Source organism: Vulpes lagopus, chromosome 23 (genome assembly GCF_018345385.1).
Source record: "Vulpes lagopus strain Blue_001 chromosome 23, ASM1834538v1, whole genome shotgun sequence".
NCBI classification, from domain to species: Eukaryota; Metazoa; Chordata; class Mammalia; order Carnivora; family Canidae; genus Vulpes; species Vulpes lagopus.
Genome location: NC_054846.1, coordinates 15,461,830 through 15,483,981, shown reverse-complemented (window position 1 = coordinate 15,483,981; position 22,152 = coordinate 15,461,830). Strand labels below are relative to the sequence as shown.

Sequence of the window (22,152 nt, the reverse complement as noted above, 5' to 3'; positions counted from 1 at the left end):
CAGTAGGGTAATATCTTCATTCTTAATTCTTTAACCTTATAAGACTCTTTAATAATGACTTTGCGTTTTCATTATATCTAAATTTTGATGGAAAGTTACCTCAAATCCTGGTCGTTTGGATGAATAAACAGACAACATGTAAAGAGAACCTGCCATTTTGTGATTAGGCTATGTAACTACAGTCTCTTGCTAAAATTTTATTCATTTATTGGACAAATATTTACTGAAAATTTATTTCATCAGAAATTAATCATATGAAATTCATATATATTAACTTCATTTTCTTTGAACCTCTTGGACCTCATTAAGTGCATACCAAAGTTCAATTCTATAAATGGCTCAATAATAATGTATGTAATACCATTAATATAATGTATATTATGACTCTGCTTTTAAGACTTTATGCTATATACTTGAATTTTATACAGCATAAACTACCACAATATCGACTAAAAATGTAATGTGATCCAGTCAATATAGAAAATAGCCATATAATCAACTAATATCAAAATGTTTGAATTTATCCTAAACTCAAGGTTAGTACTATACCATTAAAACAAGAAAAACAAAATACACACACACACATAGACAGAATCCTGGTTAAACTTAAAATATTCTAGAAAGAATGACCAACTTTTACTATCATCACTTCTGAAGATCTATCCCTTCAGAAACAACATGTAAAGTGGGAGTTACATCCAAATTTCCTACAAAGGAGAGAGAACAAATGACTTGAGATAATTTCTTCAAACAAGTACCTGGCACCACAAATCCAACCAAGGAAAACTATAGGTACTGAAATTATAAAAATATAAATGGAACTCAAAAAACTTTCTGACTCCAAGTCATGGTCACCTAAAATGATCTACTCAAAAACAGAAATATATTGAGCACTAACTCCACTCCCTGTCCCTTTATTTTTGTGTCTCACTTCAAGTCTTTATAAATTTATATGTTGACTACAATTACTTGTCTCTCTCGTTTGATCCTACTTTCTTTAAAAGGAGGGGTTTATCTTAAAAGCATATGATACATGTCTGCTAAATAAGAGAATATATACCCATAAGCAGGCATAGAGAGAAGGACCCAGATAAGATAAATTCACAGCTCTGCAGAAAAGTAAGCAGGAAGATGGTTGGGGAGGAGGACTCTAGGCTCACCATGTTCCATGAACACAGCTAGGTAAGTATCAAATCAACCTTAATACCCCAGAAATTGGGATCCCTGGGTGGCGCAGTGGTTTGGCCTGGGCCTGCCTTGGGCCCAGGACGCGATCCTGGAGACCCGGGATCGAATCCCACGTTGGGCTCCCGGTGCATGGAGCCTGCTTCTCTCTCTGCCTGTGTCTCTGCCTCTCTCTCTCTCTCTCTCTCTCTATAACTATCATAAAAAAAAAAAAAAATACCCCAGAAATTGACCTGAAGACTGACAGAACAAACTCTACAAACTAAAGGGAGAGAAGAGGCCACATGGAAGAAAGTAGGATGTGCAGAGGAATGGTTTAGGGGAGAAGAGGATCACAGCTACTGTGGAGAGAAAGTAGCCTCGGGCATGGAGAAAGGTGAGAAAGTGAAGCACACACAGGGAAATGCACAAGGAGAACACTTCCCCAAAGACACTGGCTTGGAAAATGAGAGGGGTTGAATTTCTAGAGATCCTACAACCAGTGGGGCTTAAAGCCTGAAGTTTTGAAAGTCAGCAGGCTTGGGTAGCAAAGAGCCCCAAGGGCACTGCCTTGCTCCTAGAGTGAAGTCAGGAAAACAACTTGGATATGAGGTACACACAAACAGGGATCTGAGAAACCCCTAGGGCACACAGTGGGGAGATTATTCACTCTTATCAGAAGTGTCCCTGAAAGGCACCATTCACACATATGGCTCCCCAGGAACAAATGAGGTGGATGGCACCTTTTCCCTTCTCTGCTCCTCAGTAAACACAGTCACCTTCAGGGAGCAGCATAACCCCAACACTAGCTGCGTAACTTGCTTCCATCAAGCACTAGCGCCTAGCGGAACTGCCTGTCACACATGCCTCAATTCCAGCAAGACAGGCCCTCCCACAGAAAACCAGCACAAAGCCCTAACACCATGACTTCTGACCAGAGTTTTACAGGGTAAAAATTGCAATGGAGGTCTGATATGTCTTATTTCACAAGCAGGCCATAGGACACCTAGTTAAAACTCACCTTTCTCCAAGTCAGGCACCAAAAACACTGCCCACAGCAGGCAAGGAAAGCCCCTTTAGACAACTGGCTTGAAGGATAAAGAGAACACAACAGCAGTGCCCATGCAGCACACACAGGAGACACTTCCTGAAGTGTCAGGCTCTGAGTACTACATAACCTTTTTCATGAGCCATTACTTTCAGGAGCATAACATAAATGGCATTTCCAACCCAGAGAAGAAGGCAAAAGCTTATAAAAGATCCCAAAATGGAGGAATGTATCCCAAATGAAAGAACAAGATAAGGCCATGGCCAGAGATCTAAGCAAAACAAATTTCAGTGATATGTCTGATGGAGAACTTAAAGCAATGATCATAAAGAAACTCAATGGGCTTGAGAAAAGAAGACATCAGTGAGACTCTTATCCTAGAGATAAAAGAGTTAAAAAAGAATTAGTCAGAAATGAAGAGTGTAATAAACAAGATCAGAAATAGACTTGATGCAATAAACATAAGGCTAAAGAAGCAGAGGAACAAATTAGTGACCTGGAAGACAAAGTAATAGAAAACAATGAAGCTGAAAAAAAGAGAGAATGAAGAATTATACAAAAGGAGAATAAACCTAGAGAACTCAGTGCCTCCATCAAACGTAGTAACATTCATATTATAGAAGTTATAGAAAAAGAGAGAAAAAAGGGGGCAGAAAATTTGAAGAAATAGCTGAAAATTTCCCTAATCTGTGAAATGAAACAGACATCCAGACCCAAGAGGTACAACGAACTCCCACCAAAATCAACAAAGCAGGCCAACACTAAGACATACTGTAATTAAATCTGCAAAATACAGTGACAAAGAAAAAAATCTTAAAAGAGGCCCTTACTTACAAGGGAAATTCATAAGGCTGGCTGGAGATTTTTCACCTAAAATCTGATAAGCCAGAAGGGAGTGGCATGATATATACAATGTGCTAAATTGAAAAATCCGCAGCCAACAATACTCTACCTAGCAAGGAAATCATTTAGAATAGAAGGAGAAATAACAATTTTTCCAGACAAACAAAAATGAAAAGTTTGTGACCACTAAACCAGCATTGCAATAAACATGAAAGCAGACTCTGAATGGAAAGGAGAGGCCAAAAGCAACACAGTAAAGGCAAGAAACACAAGGTAGTACAAATGAGTACTTCTGCAAAAACCAGTAAAGGAACTCACATACACAAAAGGATATAAAATATAGTAATATACCTAACATGTGGGAAAGAGATTAGAAAAGAATGGGTTCAAACTTGAACATCAATCAACCTAATATAGACTACTATTTGTTATATACAAACCTAATGGTGACCAGATATCAAAAGTCACTAACAGGGATGCCTGGGTAGCTCAGCAGTTGAGCGTCTGCCTTTGGCTCAGGGCGTGATCCCAGAGTCCAGGGATCAAGTCCCATATTGGGCTTCCTGCATGGAGCCTGCTTCTCTCTCTACCTATATCTCTGCCTCTCTCTGTCTCTCGGTGTGTCTCTCATGAATAAATAAATAAAATATTTAAAATAAAAAAACAAGTCACTAATAAACATATAAATTATAAAGAAAAAGAAAAGAAATACATCACAAAAGAAAATCAGCAAAATACAAGAGAAAGACAAGAAAGGATCAAAGAGGGACGCCTGGGTAGCTCAATGATTGAGCATCTGCCTTTGGCTCAGGTCATGATCCTGAATTCCTAGAATCGAGTCCCACATCAGGCTCCCCACAGTAAGTCTGCTTCTCCTTCTGCCTATGTCTCTGCCTTTCTCTGTCTCTCATGAATAAATAAAATCTTAAAAAAAAAAAAAAAAGGGAATCAGAGAAAATCTCCAGAAACAACCACAAAACAATAAAATGGCAATAAATACATATCTATCCATAATTACTTTGAATGCAAATGTATAAAATGCTCCAATCAAAACACTTAGGGTGTCAAGAATGGATAAAAACACAAGCCCTCTCTATGTGCTACCTAAAGAACCTCATTATAAACTTAAGGATACCTGCAGATTGAATGTGAGGGGATGGAAAAACATCTATCATGCAAATGAAGGTCAAAAGAAAGCAAAAACAGGGAACCCTGGGTGGCGCAGTGGTTTAGCGCCTGCCTTTGGCCCAGGGCGTGATCCTGGAGACCGGGTATCGAATCCCACGTCGGGCTCCCGGTGCATGGAGCCTGCTTCTCCATCTGCCTATGTCTCTGCCTCTCCCTCTCTCTCTCTCTCTCTCTCTCTCTCTCTTTGTGACTATCATAAATAAATAAAAATTAAAAAAAAAAACAAGCAAAAACAAACAGACAAGCAAACAAACATGTATCGGAAAACCAGACTTTTAAAACAAATATTGTACAAGAGACCAAGAAGGGCACAATACTAAAGGGGACAATGTAACGAAGATATAACAATTTTAACTATTTATGCTAAACTACCCAACATGAGATCACACATATAGAACATTTAATAATAAATATAAAGGAACTCATTGATAATAATACAATAATAGTAGAGGACATTAACACTCCACTTACATCAATGGATAGATCATCTAAACAGAAACACAGTAAGGAAACAATGGCTATGAATGACACATTAGACCAGATGGACTTAACAGACATATCCAGAACATTCCAAACTAAAACAGTACAATACACATTCCTTTCAAGTGCACATGGAACATTTTCCAAAATAGAACACATGTTAGATCACAAAATAAAACTCAATGTAAAAATGAAGTCAGATCACAATGCTATGAAACTGGAAGTCAACCACAAGAAAAAAATCTGGGAAGGCCACAAATACATGGGAGATTAAGCAATATGCTACTAAAAACTGAATGGGTCAACAAGGGAAATCAAAGAGGGAATTTGAAAATACATGGAAACAAATACAAATGAAAACACAATGATCCAAAACTTTTGGGATGCATCAAAAGTGGTACCAAGAGGGAAGTATACAGCAATACAGGTCTACTTAAAGAAGCAGGAAAAATATAAAACAAACAATTTACCTTACACCTACAGGAGCTAGAAAAAGAACAATGCCTAAAGCTGGCAGAAGGAAGGTAATAGTAAAGATTACAGCAGAAATAAATGATACAGAAACTAGAAAACAATAGAACAGATGAACCCAGGAGCTGGTGCCTTGAAAAAAAATCAATAAAATTAATAATCTCCTAGCCAGACTTACCAAAAAGAAAAGACAAAGAACCCAAATAAATAAAATCACGAATAAGAAAGGAGAAATAGCAATCAATACCACAGAAATACAAGCAACTGTATGAGATTATTAAAAACTATAAGCCAACAAATTAGACAACCTAGAAGAAATGGATAAATTCTTAAAAACATATAAATTACCAAAGTTGAAACAAGAATAGAAAACTTGCACAGACCAATAATAGCCAGCAAAGAAATTGCATCAGTAATCAAAAAACTCCCAACAAACAAAAACCCAGATGTTAAAGGCAAATTCTACCAAATATTGAAAGGAGAATTAATGCCTATTCTTCTCAAACTATTCCAAAAACAATAGAAAAGGAAGGAAAATTAGCAAAATTCATTCTATGAGGCCAGCATTATGCCAATACTGATATCAGATAAAGACATCACTAAAAAAGGGAATTACAGGGCAACATCCTCCTAAAAACAGATATATAAATTCTTAATAAAATACTAGCAAACCACACCACACAATACATTAAAAAAATCACCATGATCAAGTAGGATTTATTTCTGGGTTGTGAGGGTAGTTGAGTATTTACAAATCAGTCAACATGATACATCACATTAATAAAAGAAAGAATAAAAACCATATGATCATTTCGATAGATGCAAAAAAAAAAAAAAAACGAAGTGCAACATCCATTCATGATAAAAACATTCAACAAAGTAGGGTTAGAGGGAACATATATCAACATAATAAAGGCCATAATAAAAAAAACCCACAGCTAATATCATATTCAATGGGGAAAAATTGAAAGCTTTTCCTCTACTGTGAGGAACGAGACGGGAATGTCTACTCTCATCACTTTTATTCAACATAGTACTGAAGTCCTAACCACTAGCAATCAGACAACAAGAAGAAATAAAAGGCATCCAAATCATCAAGGAAGAAATAGAACTTTCACTATTTGCAGATGGGATGAAACTTTACATAGAAAACCCAAAAGACTCCACTAAAAAACTGCTAGCATTGATGCATGAATTCAGTAAAGTCACAGGATACAAAACCAACATACAGAAATCAATAATGAAGCAACAGAAAGGAAAATTAAGGACTCAACACCATTACAAATGCACCAAACACAATAAGATACCTAGGAATAAACCTAACCAAAGAGGTGAAAAACATAGATCTGAAAAATAAATAATACTGATGAAAGAAATTGAAGACGACACAAAGAAAGAAAACAACAATCCATGCTCATAGATTGGAAGAAGAAATACTGTTAAAATGACTATACTACTCTAAACAATCTACAGACTTAATGCAATCCCTACTAAAATACCAACACCATTTTTCACGGAACTAGTACAAACAATACTAAAATATGCATGGAAACACAAAAGACCCCGAATAACCAAAGCAACCTTAAAAAATAAAAACAAAGCTGGAGCCATTAAAATTCCAGGCTTCAAGTTACATTACAAAGCTGTATCAAAACAGTATGGTACTGGCACAAAACCAGAGATCAATGAAACAGAATAGCAAACCCAGAGAACCCACAACTGTATGGTAAATTAAGCAGGAAAGAATATCCAGTGGGAAAAAGAACAACAAATGGTATTGAGAAAACCAGATAGCAATATGTAAAAGAATGAAACTATGCTGCTTTCTTACATACCATACACAAAAATAAATTCAAAACGGATTAAAGACCTAAACGTGAGACCTGAAACCAGAAAAATCTATAGGAGAATATAGGTATTAAGTTTTTTCACATTGACTTTAGCAACTTCTTTCTAGATATGTCTCCCGAGGCAAGGGAAACAAAAGTAAAAATAAACTACTGGGACATTTCATTAAAATAAAAAGCTTCTACACAGCAAAGGAAACAATCAACAAAACTAAAAGGCAACCTACAAAATGGTAAGAGATATTTGCAAATGACATAATCTGATAACGGGTTGGTACCCAAAATAAAGAACTTCTACAACTTGGGATGCCTGGGTGGCTCAGCGGTTGAGTGTCTGCCTTTGGCTCAAGGCGTGATCCCAGAGTCCCAGGATTGAGTCCCATATCAGGCTCCTTGCATGGAGCCTGCTTCTCCTGTCTCTTCCTCTCTTTCTCTCTGCCACTCTCCGTGTCTCTCGTAAGTAAATAAAATCTTAAAAAAAAACAAAAACAAAACAAAACCTTCTACAATTCAACAAACAAAAAATAAATGATCCAAATCAAAAAATGGGAAGACGTGGACAAACATCTCCCCAAAGACATATGGATGGCCAAAAAACACATGAAGAGATACTTAACACTCAAATCAAAACTACAATGAGGTATTACCTTACATCTTTTAAAATGGCTAAAATCAACAACATGAGAAACAAGTGTTCATGAGGATGTGGAGAAAGGGAAACCCTCCTGTACTGTTAGTGGCAGTGCGAATTGATGTAGCCACTCTGGAACACAGTAGGGAGGTTCCTCAAAAAATTAAAAATACAACTATCATATGATCCAGCAATTGCACTATTTGCCCAAAGAATAAAAAATATTTGTTCAAAGGGATAAACACACTCCAGTGTTTATAGAAGCATCATATAGCCAAATTACAGAAACATCCCAAATGTCATCATCTGATGAATGGATAAAGATGATGTGTGTGTGTGTGTGTGTGTGTGTGTGTGTAAAATGGAATATTACTCCACCACAAAAAAAAGAATGAAATCTTGCCATTTGCAACAATGTGGATGGAGCTAGATAGTATTGTGCTAAGCAAAATAAGTCAGAGAAAGACAAATACCATTTGATTTCACTCATATGTAGAATTTAAGAAAAAAATGAGCAAAGGGGGAAAAGAGAGCGAGAGAGAGAAACAAAGTAAGAAACAGAATCTTAAATATAGAGAACAAACTGATGGCTACCAGAGAGGAGATAGGAGGGGATGGTTAAATAGGGGATGGGGATTCAGGAATGCACTTGTTGTGATGAGCATCCATGATGTATGGAAGCGTCCAATCACTGTATTGTACACCTGAAGCTAATTTTACACTGTATGCTAAGTAGAAGTTGAATAAAAAACTATAAAGATAAGTAAATAAATCAAGCTAGCAAAAAGCAAGCAAGCAAGCTCTGTTGAAGCTTTCCATCTCCAGAAAGACGACCATGTAGCTGGAAGCTGGATTATTTATCTATAAATATTTACTAAGCAGTCATCATGTGCCAGGGATTGTGCTAAGTACCAGGTATATTTGGTACTAACAAAACAGAAAGATATATACTACCTTTATGGAACATTAGAGTACGGAGAGGGAGGCTGACAATAAAAAAGTAACAAGTGCTGCAGGTATACCTAAAATTGGTGGTACATTCTATAAAGAGTGCTAAAATGAGGATAAACAAAAAGACACCAACTACAGAAATGATTATCTGAGAAGAGAACAATTAATAAGCTGAGTTCTGAATGATGAGAAGAAGCCAACAATTGGAGTCCCCAAATTTGAAGGAGGAAATTTTAGGGAAAGAAAAAGCCCATGCTAAGAGACAAAATTATGATGGCACATATGTGGGTAACTTTAAATTGTTCAGCATCATTTGAGAACCTATAAATTAGCTTGAGACTATAAAAACAATGTGGTAAGAAATGAGATCTAAGCAGTAAGTGAGGCCTAATAGTGAAGGACACTTTTATGCCATGGTAAAGAGTTGGTTTGCTTTCTTTCCCCTGCCCCACCTTGGTGTATGCCAATTATCTACTTTACTCAAAATATTCATCACAACTACAAAAAGAAAAAGTTCACAAAATAAAAATAATAAATGTAATAAAAGTAACATGAACATCAAATGTTTAGAAGAGATAAACTAAAAAAAAAAAGAAAGCTAGATTTAGAAAAAAAGAAATTATAGGAAACTAAGGATGAAAAAACATTTACTACAAAGATTCAAGAAGAAAACCTCAAATGGCAAAAATACAAACACAAAACTGACATAAAAGAATCATAAAAATGGCAACATCTGGTTCCTATTATAAATTTTAAATTGTAATTCAGGGGTATAGAAAGAAACACCTGAATCTAAAATGACCAAGCCTTCCATCATAACCTTCATGGAAAGAAAAAAATGTCCAGAATAACAACAATCCACATATTTTGATTAAAAAACTTACAGAAAAAAAAAACTTACAGAAAAATCAGACTAATAGTATTTTAAGTTTTGCTGCTAATTAATTACTCAGACAGGATGCCAGGCCAGACTACATGGTGCTTCTAGTTTTCCTATATACTCTATGCATTTCTGATAAATGGGAAAAGAATAGATGACCTGGCAGAAGGCTCAGACAATAATATGTGATTTACAGGACATGAATGCAGCTACCATAAGATTTATCTGACAGCCCTCTCCGATAGTGGACTGTTGAGTATCCGATGGAATGATTTCTAGTCTAGAAAGTCTACTACTGAGTAGCCATACACATTATTTATTTATTAGATGTTTTGGGTTGAAACCATTTTTAAATGATGCACTTCACAATGCACAGTCATAAATTTAGCTTTAAACCCAAGAAGGGAGGTAGTGTTATTGGAATGTATGTCAGACTGAATTAGGATGAGCAAAGCAACGCTTTTATAAAGTGGCCTTGAATGCAATGTCAATTCTTTCAAGAATGATATTAATGTCAAATGAGCATGATACACTTTACACAATGCTAGAGTAATAGTATTTGAAATATTTAGCATTTTCTTTAAATTCATATAGATTTCTACAAGGTTTATACACATACACAACAAATACTATGTACAAGTAAGTTACATGCTTGTAAAAACCTAAATCTGAAGTATAATTGAGAGTTTGTTCAATTTTTTTTCCATGCATCAGTGAGTACAGTTTCCTGAAGAATGTATACAATCTTATTTTAAAGAAGTAAAAAAAATTTAAATCCAGCTTTAAAGCTTAAGTAGCTCTTGAGTTACTTTACATGGGATTCAATATATGAATAAACCTAATTTAATAAATCTTCTGTATTTACTCAAAAATGTAATGCAGGGTATGTCAAGAAAGCATTTCAACTCTAAATAATAGGATTTTTGCCTTAACAATGTTAAAATGTAAATGAGATAAAAAATGAAATGAATGAGTGAATATTGAAAAATATAATCCTAGTTGAAGCTTCAAGAAAATATATAGTCATCTGTTTGGTCTTAATGACAGCAAACCAAATGTGATCATTTCCACATTTCTTAAAATTTAAGCTCTAATCTTTCTTTTGTAATAAAATGTGGCTAATTTAAACACCTTATTTAAAGGAATGTAAAAAGAAAGTTTTGAATGGATTCAAGGAAAATAATCAGAACATGGCTGATTGTCATGATATTAACACCAACTAATTTGTAAAGTCTTAAATCAAATTTGCAGATGTTAAGTTCATAAGCATATCCCATTATTTATGTGATTAAAAAGGAGTTTTTGACCTGATCTTTTGATCTTTGGCACTCAATCCTCTCCATCTCCCCTTAAAAAATTAATTAGAATTTTAGCAATAGGCTAGCTTTTCACTTCCCACCCTATCTCAGACTAAAAATAATTATCAATCAAACTCAAGTCATCCCCACCCAGTATCTGCAAAATGTCGACTTCAAATTCAATTTCATATCTCTTAAGCTTTCATGTAGAAAAAGACAGTTCACTTCTTAACAAAATAAATCACTTTTGTGATTGCCAATCTGACCTCTTTGAATTAGGAAAATTCAAAGTGAAAAATGTAATTATCACCCCGGAACAATCTGTATACATCTGGAGCTAATTCTGGCTTCATTTTTCACATCATTTTTCACACTGTGCTACATCTTATAGAGATGCCACGGAACTTTTGAAGAACTCATAAAAAATGGTAAGGACTTCAAATAACCAATAATGTATTTGATTCTATTCAAAGAAAAATCTTGAGAATATCTGACTTTTGCAACTTGCTAAATGATCTTCAGATCTCATTTGATTGCATTAGTATTAAACAGCACTGTGACATAAATGACAAATAGGTACATTAAAACATGTCATTCTTCATCTTTTTAGCTTCTAATGTTCAACTATGTAATATACTATCTAAAACAGCTTTGATGTATCAAGAATATATTCTTCTAAACGAAAAAGTGGAATATTGCTATCAAAATTTACCTATAAAACAATTATGTCACTATAAACAATTTCATACTCTGTGAAGAAACACCCAAAACTAAACAAATGCTTCTTAAATGTAAGGGTAATTTTATATTGATTTAAGAATGGCATATGGTTATTTTGATCCAAGAAATAAATAGGCAATTATTTCAAATCAGATTAGTTAATGAAAAATTTTCTTCACTAAGCTTTTCAAAGGAATGGAGTTTCCTAAAAGAGATAATTAAATTATAAAAATGTGATTCTTGCTAAATCTAAGAATAATAAGCTCCTTAGAAAAATAACTACTTCTCACAAGTTCATTATAAAAATCCATTAGGTGTAATCTCTAGAAGTAATTGTTCTTCTTGCATTTTATTGACAATGCATTGTATTGATTTTTCACACCTTCTATGATTCTTTAATTTGTATTCATGAAATGTCCGTCAGCACAGTCTAAATAAATTTGGCAATACAGGCACTAAAATGAATAAATCGATGCAAAGAAACATTAATTTTGCATTATCCTTATTCGTCAGGCAAGTAAACCACAAGAGTTGTAAATGAAGGTCAAAGGTTTTGAAATGGGTCAGAACCCTTGACCTCTAGACCAATACCCTTCCTATTAAAAAAGCCTATTTTAAAGTTTTAAGTAGGGGAATTTACTACCAGCAAGATATCATTTTTAAAAGACTACAAAGAAAACTCTCAATAAAAACATTCATTTGTTTAATTACAAAACAGAAAAGAAAAACCATCACAAGATATAGGATTTTTTATATAAGTTTTCTAAAAACCATTAAAGTTTAATCACCTGAGGTATAAAATTTCTCTGAACATTGAAAGCAATTTTGCTTTAGGAATTTATTTTTACTACATCTTATTATGATGGCTGCCATATTTTTGTTGATGTTTTTCCAAATCTACTCTGCGTGTCAAAAATAATTAGCAATGACAAGAATTCAAAATTATTTATCACTCATTTTATAACCTCTACACAAAAGGGAAGTAAACCCATTATTCCTGGGGGACTCAGAGAGGCACTCCACAAGGTATAGAAATAAATCTGTTTCTATAACCTTAATATATGCAGCAAAGAAATTTAGCTACCTCAAGATCATTTGCTCTAGATATTTTTTAATGTGATTCTAAAAATCTGTTTCTCATTCATCTGTTTTCTCTCAGCACTCACTACAAAATTATCTATTATCAAAGATAAGTAGTGACGCTTTAGCAATACAAATAATTATTTTAAAACTGCAAACTCAAAATACTATTACAGCAAAAATTTCTACTAAAACAATTATAACTTCCTTGTAAAATATATTCATGCAAGAATTTACTTTTAATCCAACATTTATTCTTGTTACTCACCTGAGAACACAGTAGCATAACCAATTCCACAACTGAACTACTAGACTTCATGCAAACCAGACCTATTTTAAAGAGAATTTAAAAGAAAAATTACAAAGTAAAAAAAATATGAAGGATCTGTTACACAACTTTATCCAAATTAGTTCTTAAAATAAAATTTAACATCTTCCTAATAACCAAACCCACACATATTTGATCAGATGAGTAAACAAGGTACTCTGTTAATTACTTTAAACTTGGTATCAAAAGTACCACAATTTTATTTGTAAACTATTTCATTTTGGTATTCAAACTACTAAAATATTAGAACTCTATATAAAATGGCATATTTCACAATACTCAGAAATGTGCACAACATATGCCATATTGATCAATATCATCTACATTTGTTTTGGAGAGTTGATTGTTATACATGCAGAGAAGGGAAATGGCTCCCTGACCTTTGCTTTCTCCACCACACTCTCTCCCTTCAATCCTCTAGCTATCAATCAAGTTTCCATTTTGTTTCATGGCAGCAGACATCCCAAACACTCTTATTAGTACCTTGACCTGTGACCTCACACTAAACCTTAACAGAAGTGCAAGCATTCTCTGTTATATATTCTTGATTTCTTATAAATAAATTCATTTACATTTTTTCTTTTGTTTCCTTTGCATTCACCAAAAACACCTCAGGAACTTTTAAACAATATATATCTAAAGACTTTCTTAGTTTTGGTTACCAACAAAATCTAAAAAAGTTCAAAGAACATTTCATAACCAGTAATGTTATCCCCATAATTAAAAGCACTAAATTACATTACTAATAATCAGAAAAATTATAATTTTGCATTCTATATTCTTCTAAGCAAACACAAGTTTAGAATTCAGGTGAAACAACTAAAAGAATTCCTGGTGGCCCCTTACATACCCTACAGAATTATCTTCTTCCTTTCTTCCCATTAAAACTTTCACAGGCATCCCATTCCATCCTATTTCCTTTCTTTAAAGTTCTAGCTCTGTAGTTATTTTCCTTACCTCTTTTAATCATGATGCCTCATACCTACTGATGGCATACAATCCTATGTGCTAGCCTTATAAATAGCATTCATGTTAAATAGGTTGTTCCCACCTTCACTTTTTAGAAAGGAATCATTTTTCTCAATGTCTGAAAAAATGTACAACACGGAAATAATGATGGTAATAGTGTCAGCACCAGCATTAAAACTAGCTAAGAATGTCTATGTGTTGTATTAAGAAAGCAAGTCATTGGGATGCCTGCATGGCTCAGTGGTTGTGTGCCTGCCTTTGGCTCAGGGAGTGATCCTGGGGACCTGGGATCAAGTCCCTCATTGGGCTCTCTATGGGTAACCTGCTTCTCTCTCTATCTATGTCTCTGCCTCTCTCTGTGTCTCTCTTGAATAAATAAATAAAATCTTTTTTTAAAAAAAAACTCATTAACTAAATTATGGTTTCTGTAGAGCTGAAATGAGCATAAGCTCTATAGTCTAATAACAAGGCCAAAAGGAAGAACACAGCAATAGTCCATCTCATTGCTGGTTTAGCCCTCTACTGGTAGGAAACCTTGTTGCTTTTCATAAAATGTAAACAACTAGGAAGTTCCTTATACTTCAACTTCAAAAGCTCCTACTTCCAAAAAGCAAATTCAAATCTATCTACACTTAGGTCATTATTCCTAACTGCTTTATTCTAGAGAAACCAGAATTCCTAGCAACTTTCCTTTAATGACAAAACATTTGGGCTCTGATCTGGTTCAGCCTTTTTTACACACTCAGAAAAAGAACAATAATGACCAAATAAAGGCCTTGGACCATCCAAAGGTAGAATTCAAAGATCAATGAGTTGAGTGTTCAATGACAGTAAAATGAATAACATTTCACAGTGTGATTAGAACAATTCATGTGTTATTTTTGTTTTGTTTTGTTTTGTTTTGTTTTGTTTTGTTTTGTTTTGGAGTGGGGTTTGGTAGATTTGCAAAGATGGGGAAGAGGGCCAAGGTGAGTGGTATATTAAATTTTAAATGAGAAAGGGCTTTAGAAGACAGAAAAGACCTTATAAAAGATGTCTAATAACAAGCTCTCTGTATAAAAGGTATTAACACTGTAAACAAAAATATATAACCTCGGGAACAAATCAACAAGAAATATCACCAATAAAGGACATGGTATCAGGCTGCACACACAACATAATTATCTCTCTCTCTCTTTCTCTCTCTTTGCCTTTGGGTGACACTGGATGCATGTATGGAAAAGGAAAAACGAATTTTAAACCAGTAAATCTTCAGATTTACATTCAGACTCTAAGAATTATTTGAAGGTAGGCCCTAAAACAACACTTAGAGTGAAGTTCTAAGTTGCTGAAGTTTTAATTTTCATTTATACACCACACATCCTATTATTGCCCTAGTTAAAGAGAAAGTAAACAAGGTACTGTTTGTAGGCTCAGAGATCTGATTAGGCTCATAATCTAACTTCCTTAAAAAGCTCTCAGAATAATGGTAAGATGCATTTTGCTTGATTTAAATTTTGGTTCATTTTTCAAAGACAGGCAATTTTAGTCTCTTCAAAAAAGATAAACTCAGGATACCAAAACCAAGAGTTTTATACTCTTCTGGAATTTCATGACCAAAGACAACTATAATTTCTTCACCAAAGACTATTTATCCCACCTCCATTACCATTTCTTTTCCTTATTGCTAAACTCAGAAATATTAAATGACTTACCAGATATTAAGCTAGCAATGTAACATTTGAACCCATTGATCTACCTAAACTTTCAAGTAGACAATGAAAAACAGTCACAACCATTCGCCATATGAAATGTAAGAAGCTTTTTAAAATATATATATTTTTAAGACAAGTTAATTTACATAAAAAGGCATGATGATAAACCTTATTAGATGTTTTAATAAGAAAATAAGCACAATAAACTCAAATTCTAATTCTCTATTTTTCTGGTTTTAAAGGTATTTGTATATATCCTCTATGAGCAATGCCCTGTGGATATAATCAACTGTTCTTCATCAATCTATAAACATAATACCCACTTTATAAATACTAACTCCAAATTTCAAATAAACTTCCAATAGGTTCTAGCTTATCATTAATTCTGGTCCTTTTTCTTAAACTTACATCATCAAATATAGTACTTTGCAAAAGATGAATCATTCAAAATTTTGTAGAAAAGGCAGCCATCTTCTTTGATCCAGAATTATAAAATATATTCTTCTTTTGACTTTCAAACACCATTTAGAATGAGAAATTCACTGAACTTTTTCATTTCTACATGAGCCTTTCCTTCCAATCATTTTCACATAACACACCTGCCTTTTTTATTCACTTAGAAATCATACCAAATAAATTGTGGTCACTATGAAAACCATAGAAGAACACTGTCACTTGCCTTTTTAGCAAAATAAGATGTTCCATGTTCTTGTCAGAAAACACTGCATAATTTTTTTTAGAATGAAGTCCTTTCTATTAATGACATGCTAAGAAAACCAATTTCCTTTTTGTCCACAGAAATATATTGTGCACTAATGAATTCTTGAGTTTGATAAAATTTATGAGAGCTGCTCTCTGTCTCTTTAAATTCATCTTCAGATGGCCTAATAATTGTAAAATGTCTTCTTCTGTCAATTTATTTTATCATTAAAGGTAGAAAATAAACAATTCTGAATTCTTAATTAAGTTCAATGAAAGCTGAAAATAAGACCACAAAGATAGTGTCCACAGATTCCTTGTACACTGATATTTCTCAATCTTTCTTTCATTATTGCTCCCCACTAGGAAGCCATTTCAGATCATTTTCTTCTTAATTGCACCCCCATGAAATTTTAATACTAACAAATATACTGTATAGATGTACTGGGGCCCATTGGAGGATCAGAAACCACATAATACCTAAAATGTTTCTGCCCTCCCCAAATACCAGTTCCTGTTCCCACTGAGAAAATGGAATTTCTATCTTCTTAAAATATGATCCAGTATTTTGGGAAATGTGGTAAAAACTGAGGGTGATCCAAGAGTGATGATTTGTTTTCTTACTATACCATAATTCTAGGGGCAATTCCACTATTCTTGTTTTCTCATTATTTTAGTCCTTACATAGTTGGAATAACTGATGAATAATGGTGAAATAGCAAAATGTTTTAAGGTATAGGAACATAAGATCATGAAAACCCCATATTGAAGTCTAGATTTGTAAAAATGTGTACAATGAACTTACACATGGTAATTGCAAGACAGAATAAATTTTACTTTTAAGTAATTTTCTCTTTGTTTTTGAAAGTCCTCTTTAAAAAAACATAAGTAATAAAATATCAATCCTTACAAAGGGTTGAAAAAGGAAGTTAATATCACTAAAATTGAGATAATCAGAAAATACATGATTTTAGGCAAGATACAATATGAAGTTACCTCTAATTAAACTTCTTTTTTAAAAGAATGAATGAAAAAAATAAAAAAATAAAAAAATAAAAGAATGAATGAATGAATGAATGAACGAATTTATTTATTTGTTTGTCAGAGAGTACACAGGTAAACAGGGGGGACAGTAGGCAGAGGAAGAAGAAGGCTCCCCACCAAGCAAGAAGCCCGATTTGGTACTTGAACCCAGAACCCAGAGATCATGACCTGAGTTGAAGGCAGACGTACAACGGACTGAGCCACTCAGGCTTCTCTCTAATTATACTTTTAAATCTAATCTCAAGCCACCAGAAGATAAATGGGACAGAGAAACCATTAAATGACATCATCAGGAAAAAAATGACTACAGAGTGCCAAAATATGTAATATTCTACAGAACCAACCAGATTTCTTCAACAAGCCAATGAAAACAGAGGAAAAATATAGTAAAACTGTTTCATATTAGTAAAGAGTTAAAACACATAACCAAATGCAATAAATTGATTTTGTTTGTACCTCAATTAGAAGAAAATTATTTATAAAAAGACATCTAAATAAAGATGAACATGAACTGAGTATTATAGGACATAGAACTATTACCAGTATTAGGTATAATCACAGCAATTGTGATCAAGTAAGAAAATATCCTTTTAAAATGAATTTTTAATATTTTAAGGGTAAAACAACATAATGTCTAGAATTATTTTTAAGTACTAAAGCAAAATAAAGGGAGGTAGATATAACAAACGATTATAAGCAAAACAAGATGGTTTGGGAGTTGGTAATAATTTTATGGTTATTTCATTTTCTACTTTGTAAATATCTAACATATTTAAAATTTTTTAAATAAAAAATCATTTAAAAAATGTAAAAGTAATAAATTTCCAGCATCTGGTCATACAGCCAGTGACTGACAAAGGCAAGATTACAGCCAAAGTCTCCAGTCTTTAAGTATAGTGCTTTTTATACAGTACCATGCTGCAAACACTTCTACTCAAAACTTTATTTTACAATGCACAAAAACCACTATCCAAAACATTCCTTACGACTTAAAATACATATATAAGACACATAAAAGTAGATTTTTTGCAAATTTTATGAATACAGCCCAATGAGCAGGCACCGCACAGGTTTACAGATAAGAGTGAATCAAGAGTGAATCAACTTTGTTATCAGTCTACCGGAATTTACCAGTAAGAAATTGAATCTAATTAAATTTTATTCAAGGATCTTGAATTGGCAGTTTAGTACTTCTGAGTATCTAAGGTGATCCTATATTGTTGAATCTATCATAAAAACTCAAAGACTAACTAAAAAGAAACTGTCTTGCTACACCAAAAGGCTATTATTCATAATGATACACCTGATGATAATGGGTGATACCCAATGGGTGATATCATTACACCTGATGTAATGATAATGATTACACCTAAAATAATGCTAATCATTGCATTATTTTATAGTAATGCAATGTAGTTTATAAGCTATCATTCCACTTTAAAAAGTAAGCATTTAACATGTGAAGTATAAATTCATCTGAAAGGAGAAGTCCTTCAATTTTTTCAATTCATTATCTTTCAAATTTTGTAACTTTATTAGATCAATAGTCCAGCATGGCTAAATAAATTATATCCTTCAGGAGATAAAGTAAATTTCTACCTGAAATTAATTAAATATTTCTAAAACCTGAACTTTTACAAATAAATTCAATGCTACTTCTTCCCTCTATGGAAATGAGATCACTCATCACCAACTCCATATATATCTACAGCCAGATAATAATGAAATTCCTATTTCAGCTAAATCTTATTACTTACAAAGTGCTGATATCCCCTAATTAATGCTAAGATACAGATATCTTAAACTATTAAACTACTTCTACCTTGCATTTCCATATTCTTATTTCTACAAAAAGAATGTTTTTTCACAACTTTTAAGAAATTTCTCAAGAGATAATCTAGTGACTGTTACTTAATAACCTAACACTGTAAATTGTTATTTAAAGAAACCAGAGTACAGATAATTACATTTTCCATGATTTTTCAGCTTTAGGGGAATCAAAATGTTTTATCCCAGACCATCAATCATGGACACAACAAGCCAGATTTAGCAAACATTTAGTCCAACACTTTTAAATAAAAAAATAAAAATAAATTATATATTATCATAAAAAATAAAAACAAATTATATATTGTCACTAATGAAAGTCCTCTAGCTTATCCTTTAAAAATTCTTTATAAAGATGAAGATTGCTAATTTGAAGTCAGTCTATTAAACTTTTAAACAGAATTGTTTGAAAAGCTATTCTCTGATGAACTGATATCTGCTCTCAGAAACAGTACTTGGTTAAGTTACCCATTCTAATACTAGAAAACATTCACTACAGGCCAAGTGCCCCATATTAAAACAAAACAAAACAAAACAAAGTCCCAAAATTTCTCACTCATGCCATAAACAGCATGGTTTCCAATCCACTCAGGAACCAACTCTGCATGCTATCTAGTTTGACATAGTCTCAAAGAGTACTACCTACAAATGATTCAATAATCTAGGATATAAGCAGGATAGAATACTACTGTTATTTCTATTTATTTATAATTTATAAAATAATATATAATTATTATATATTATATAATTATTTATAATTTATAAAATTGAATTCTACTAATAAAGACCAATAACACAGTCCTCATTTTCCTAGTATGTGGCAATACATATGGTTTATATGGATCTTAAGTTCGAGTAAAATCCCAGGTAAATGTCCACTAATTACTCTAACACTAATCTTTCTAATTCTCCATGCTCGTAGTTCATTCTAATACATTAAAAAAAAGAAATCTAAGTCTCAGTTCTTTGTTTCAGTACATACTTTTCTGCTTTATCCAAATCACTAATTAAAAAATCTAGATCAAATCAGAATATTAGATGAGACATATTCTTTAAAAGAAATCTTGTTAAAAGTTAAAAATACTTGAACAATGAAACTCCAGGCATCTTATATTATTCATTTAAGTTTTTAACCTTGAAACTTAAATATAACTCTAAATATGTAGTTGTAAAGTGACATACAAAAAATCACTTACTTGTTCCTTCTATAAGTAGTTCTTGTCCATGACTACCCAAAAGTGTCCGAGAAAGAAAAGGTGCAAAATCCACAAATATCTCTCGCAGAAGAGGAGCTGCCTTTTCCAAAGCATGTTCAAGCCTCTCTGTAATACTAATGGAAAGATGTTATCTGAATTATTCACTAGAATTTATAATTTTCAGTTTTTAAAATGAGTTTCCACAGAAATATAAAATTCATGAGAAATTAAAATTTACATAAGGACCCATTATTGCTACACATATGATTCCTTCTGCTGGAATATCCTTTATTACTCAGTTCTATATTATGACCCCCAGCCCTGACAATCTGTAAATAACCACTCTAAGCATCAGCCCTTAGTGGAAATCTTCACAGGTCAGTCAAAAGCACTTGATTTTAATACCATTACAACCTTTAAAAAAAAAAAAAACTTATCAAATTTATCTATTCATAAGGCACCTGGGTGGCTCAGACCCAGCATTTGCCTTCACCTCAGGTCATAATCTCAGGGTTCTCGGGTCAAGCCCTGCATTGGGTCCTCACCTGAAGGGGAATCTGTTTCTCCCTCTCCCTCTGCCCCAACCCCCACTCGTGCATGTGTGCATGTGTGCTCTCTCTTGCTCTCTCTCTCAAATAAAGTCTTTAAGAAAAAAAAAAACTTGTCTATTCATTAATAAACCATCAGCAGTTTATTGTTTAATAAACTTCAGTTCAAGAATTCTACCTTCATTTCTAAGTTCTCAGCTGTAGCACAGACTCCATAATTGTTTATAATTGAAGCAGTTTTATTTTTCATTGACATTTTTATCTATAAGAATTTTTTTCTAATACAATCTGAACAACTTTTCATCATTTGAAATTAGTATACTTTACTGGCACATTTATAATGATCTCAATTTAATTATTATTATGTCCTGTGACTATATGCATATATACATATAGGTATAAACACATAGATTAACATACACATGTATATATTTAATCAAATAAAATAAACAGGCTCCCTGAATGTCAGGAAATTCAGAGGTATCCACAACTTTAGTTCCTAACTGATAAAACATACTCACATAACTCAATCAGAGAAGGACAATCATCATATGGTCTCACTCATGTGGAATATAAGAAATAGTAAAAGGGATTATAAGGGAGAGGAGAGAAAATGAGTGGGAAAAATAAGAGAGGGAGACCAATCATGAGAGACTCCTAACTCAGAAGCAAAAGGCTGCGGAAGGGGAGGTGGGTGGAGGGATGGGGTAACTGGATGATAGGCACTAAGGAGGGCACTTGATGGAATGAGCACTGGGTATTATACTATATTTGGCATTTAAATTAATGAATTTAATTTAAAAATATATATATACACAAACAGCCACTACTTACTATGAATTCATACAAGGATACTTCATAATACCAACAAGAATTGCTACTGAAACTATCAATTACTAAGCTGATGGAAATTTCTTCTGTCAATAAGTATCTCTTCCCTAGGAATTGCCCTTAATACTATTCCTCTGCACTTAGAGAGACTCATCCCTGGATAATATCACAACTACAAGACTATACTTATAGCACTCTAATGCCTGTATTTGTGGAGTGCTATGAATTTTCCAGTTGTGGCAGGGAGGATCAAGAACTCTGACCACGAAGGCTCTACTGGTGAAAATATTCACAATATTCCAAATCAGAATTTGAAATGTATATTCCCAACTTAAAAAGGTTAATAATAACAAAAATCTAACTACTATTCAGTTTCACTGTGGCTTTGGCTGATTGGCTATACCTTATTATTTCA

The 22,152-nt window shown here is 33.2% G+C and overlaps 1 protein-coding gene across 1 annotated transcript in view; it reads right to left on the bottom strand.

The window, feature by feature from the left end:
- Nucleotides 1-22,152, bottom strand: part of LRBA (LPS responsive beige-like anchor protein) — a 730,439-nt gene that overhangs the window by 492,057 nt on the left and 216,230 nt on the right. Inside the window, 2 exon segments of the mRNA XM_041738215.1 lie at nt 12,870-12,931; nt 20,359-20,492. Of these exon segments, the coding sequence (XP_041594149.1) occupies nt 12,870-12,931; nt 20,359-20,492 (196 nt within the window).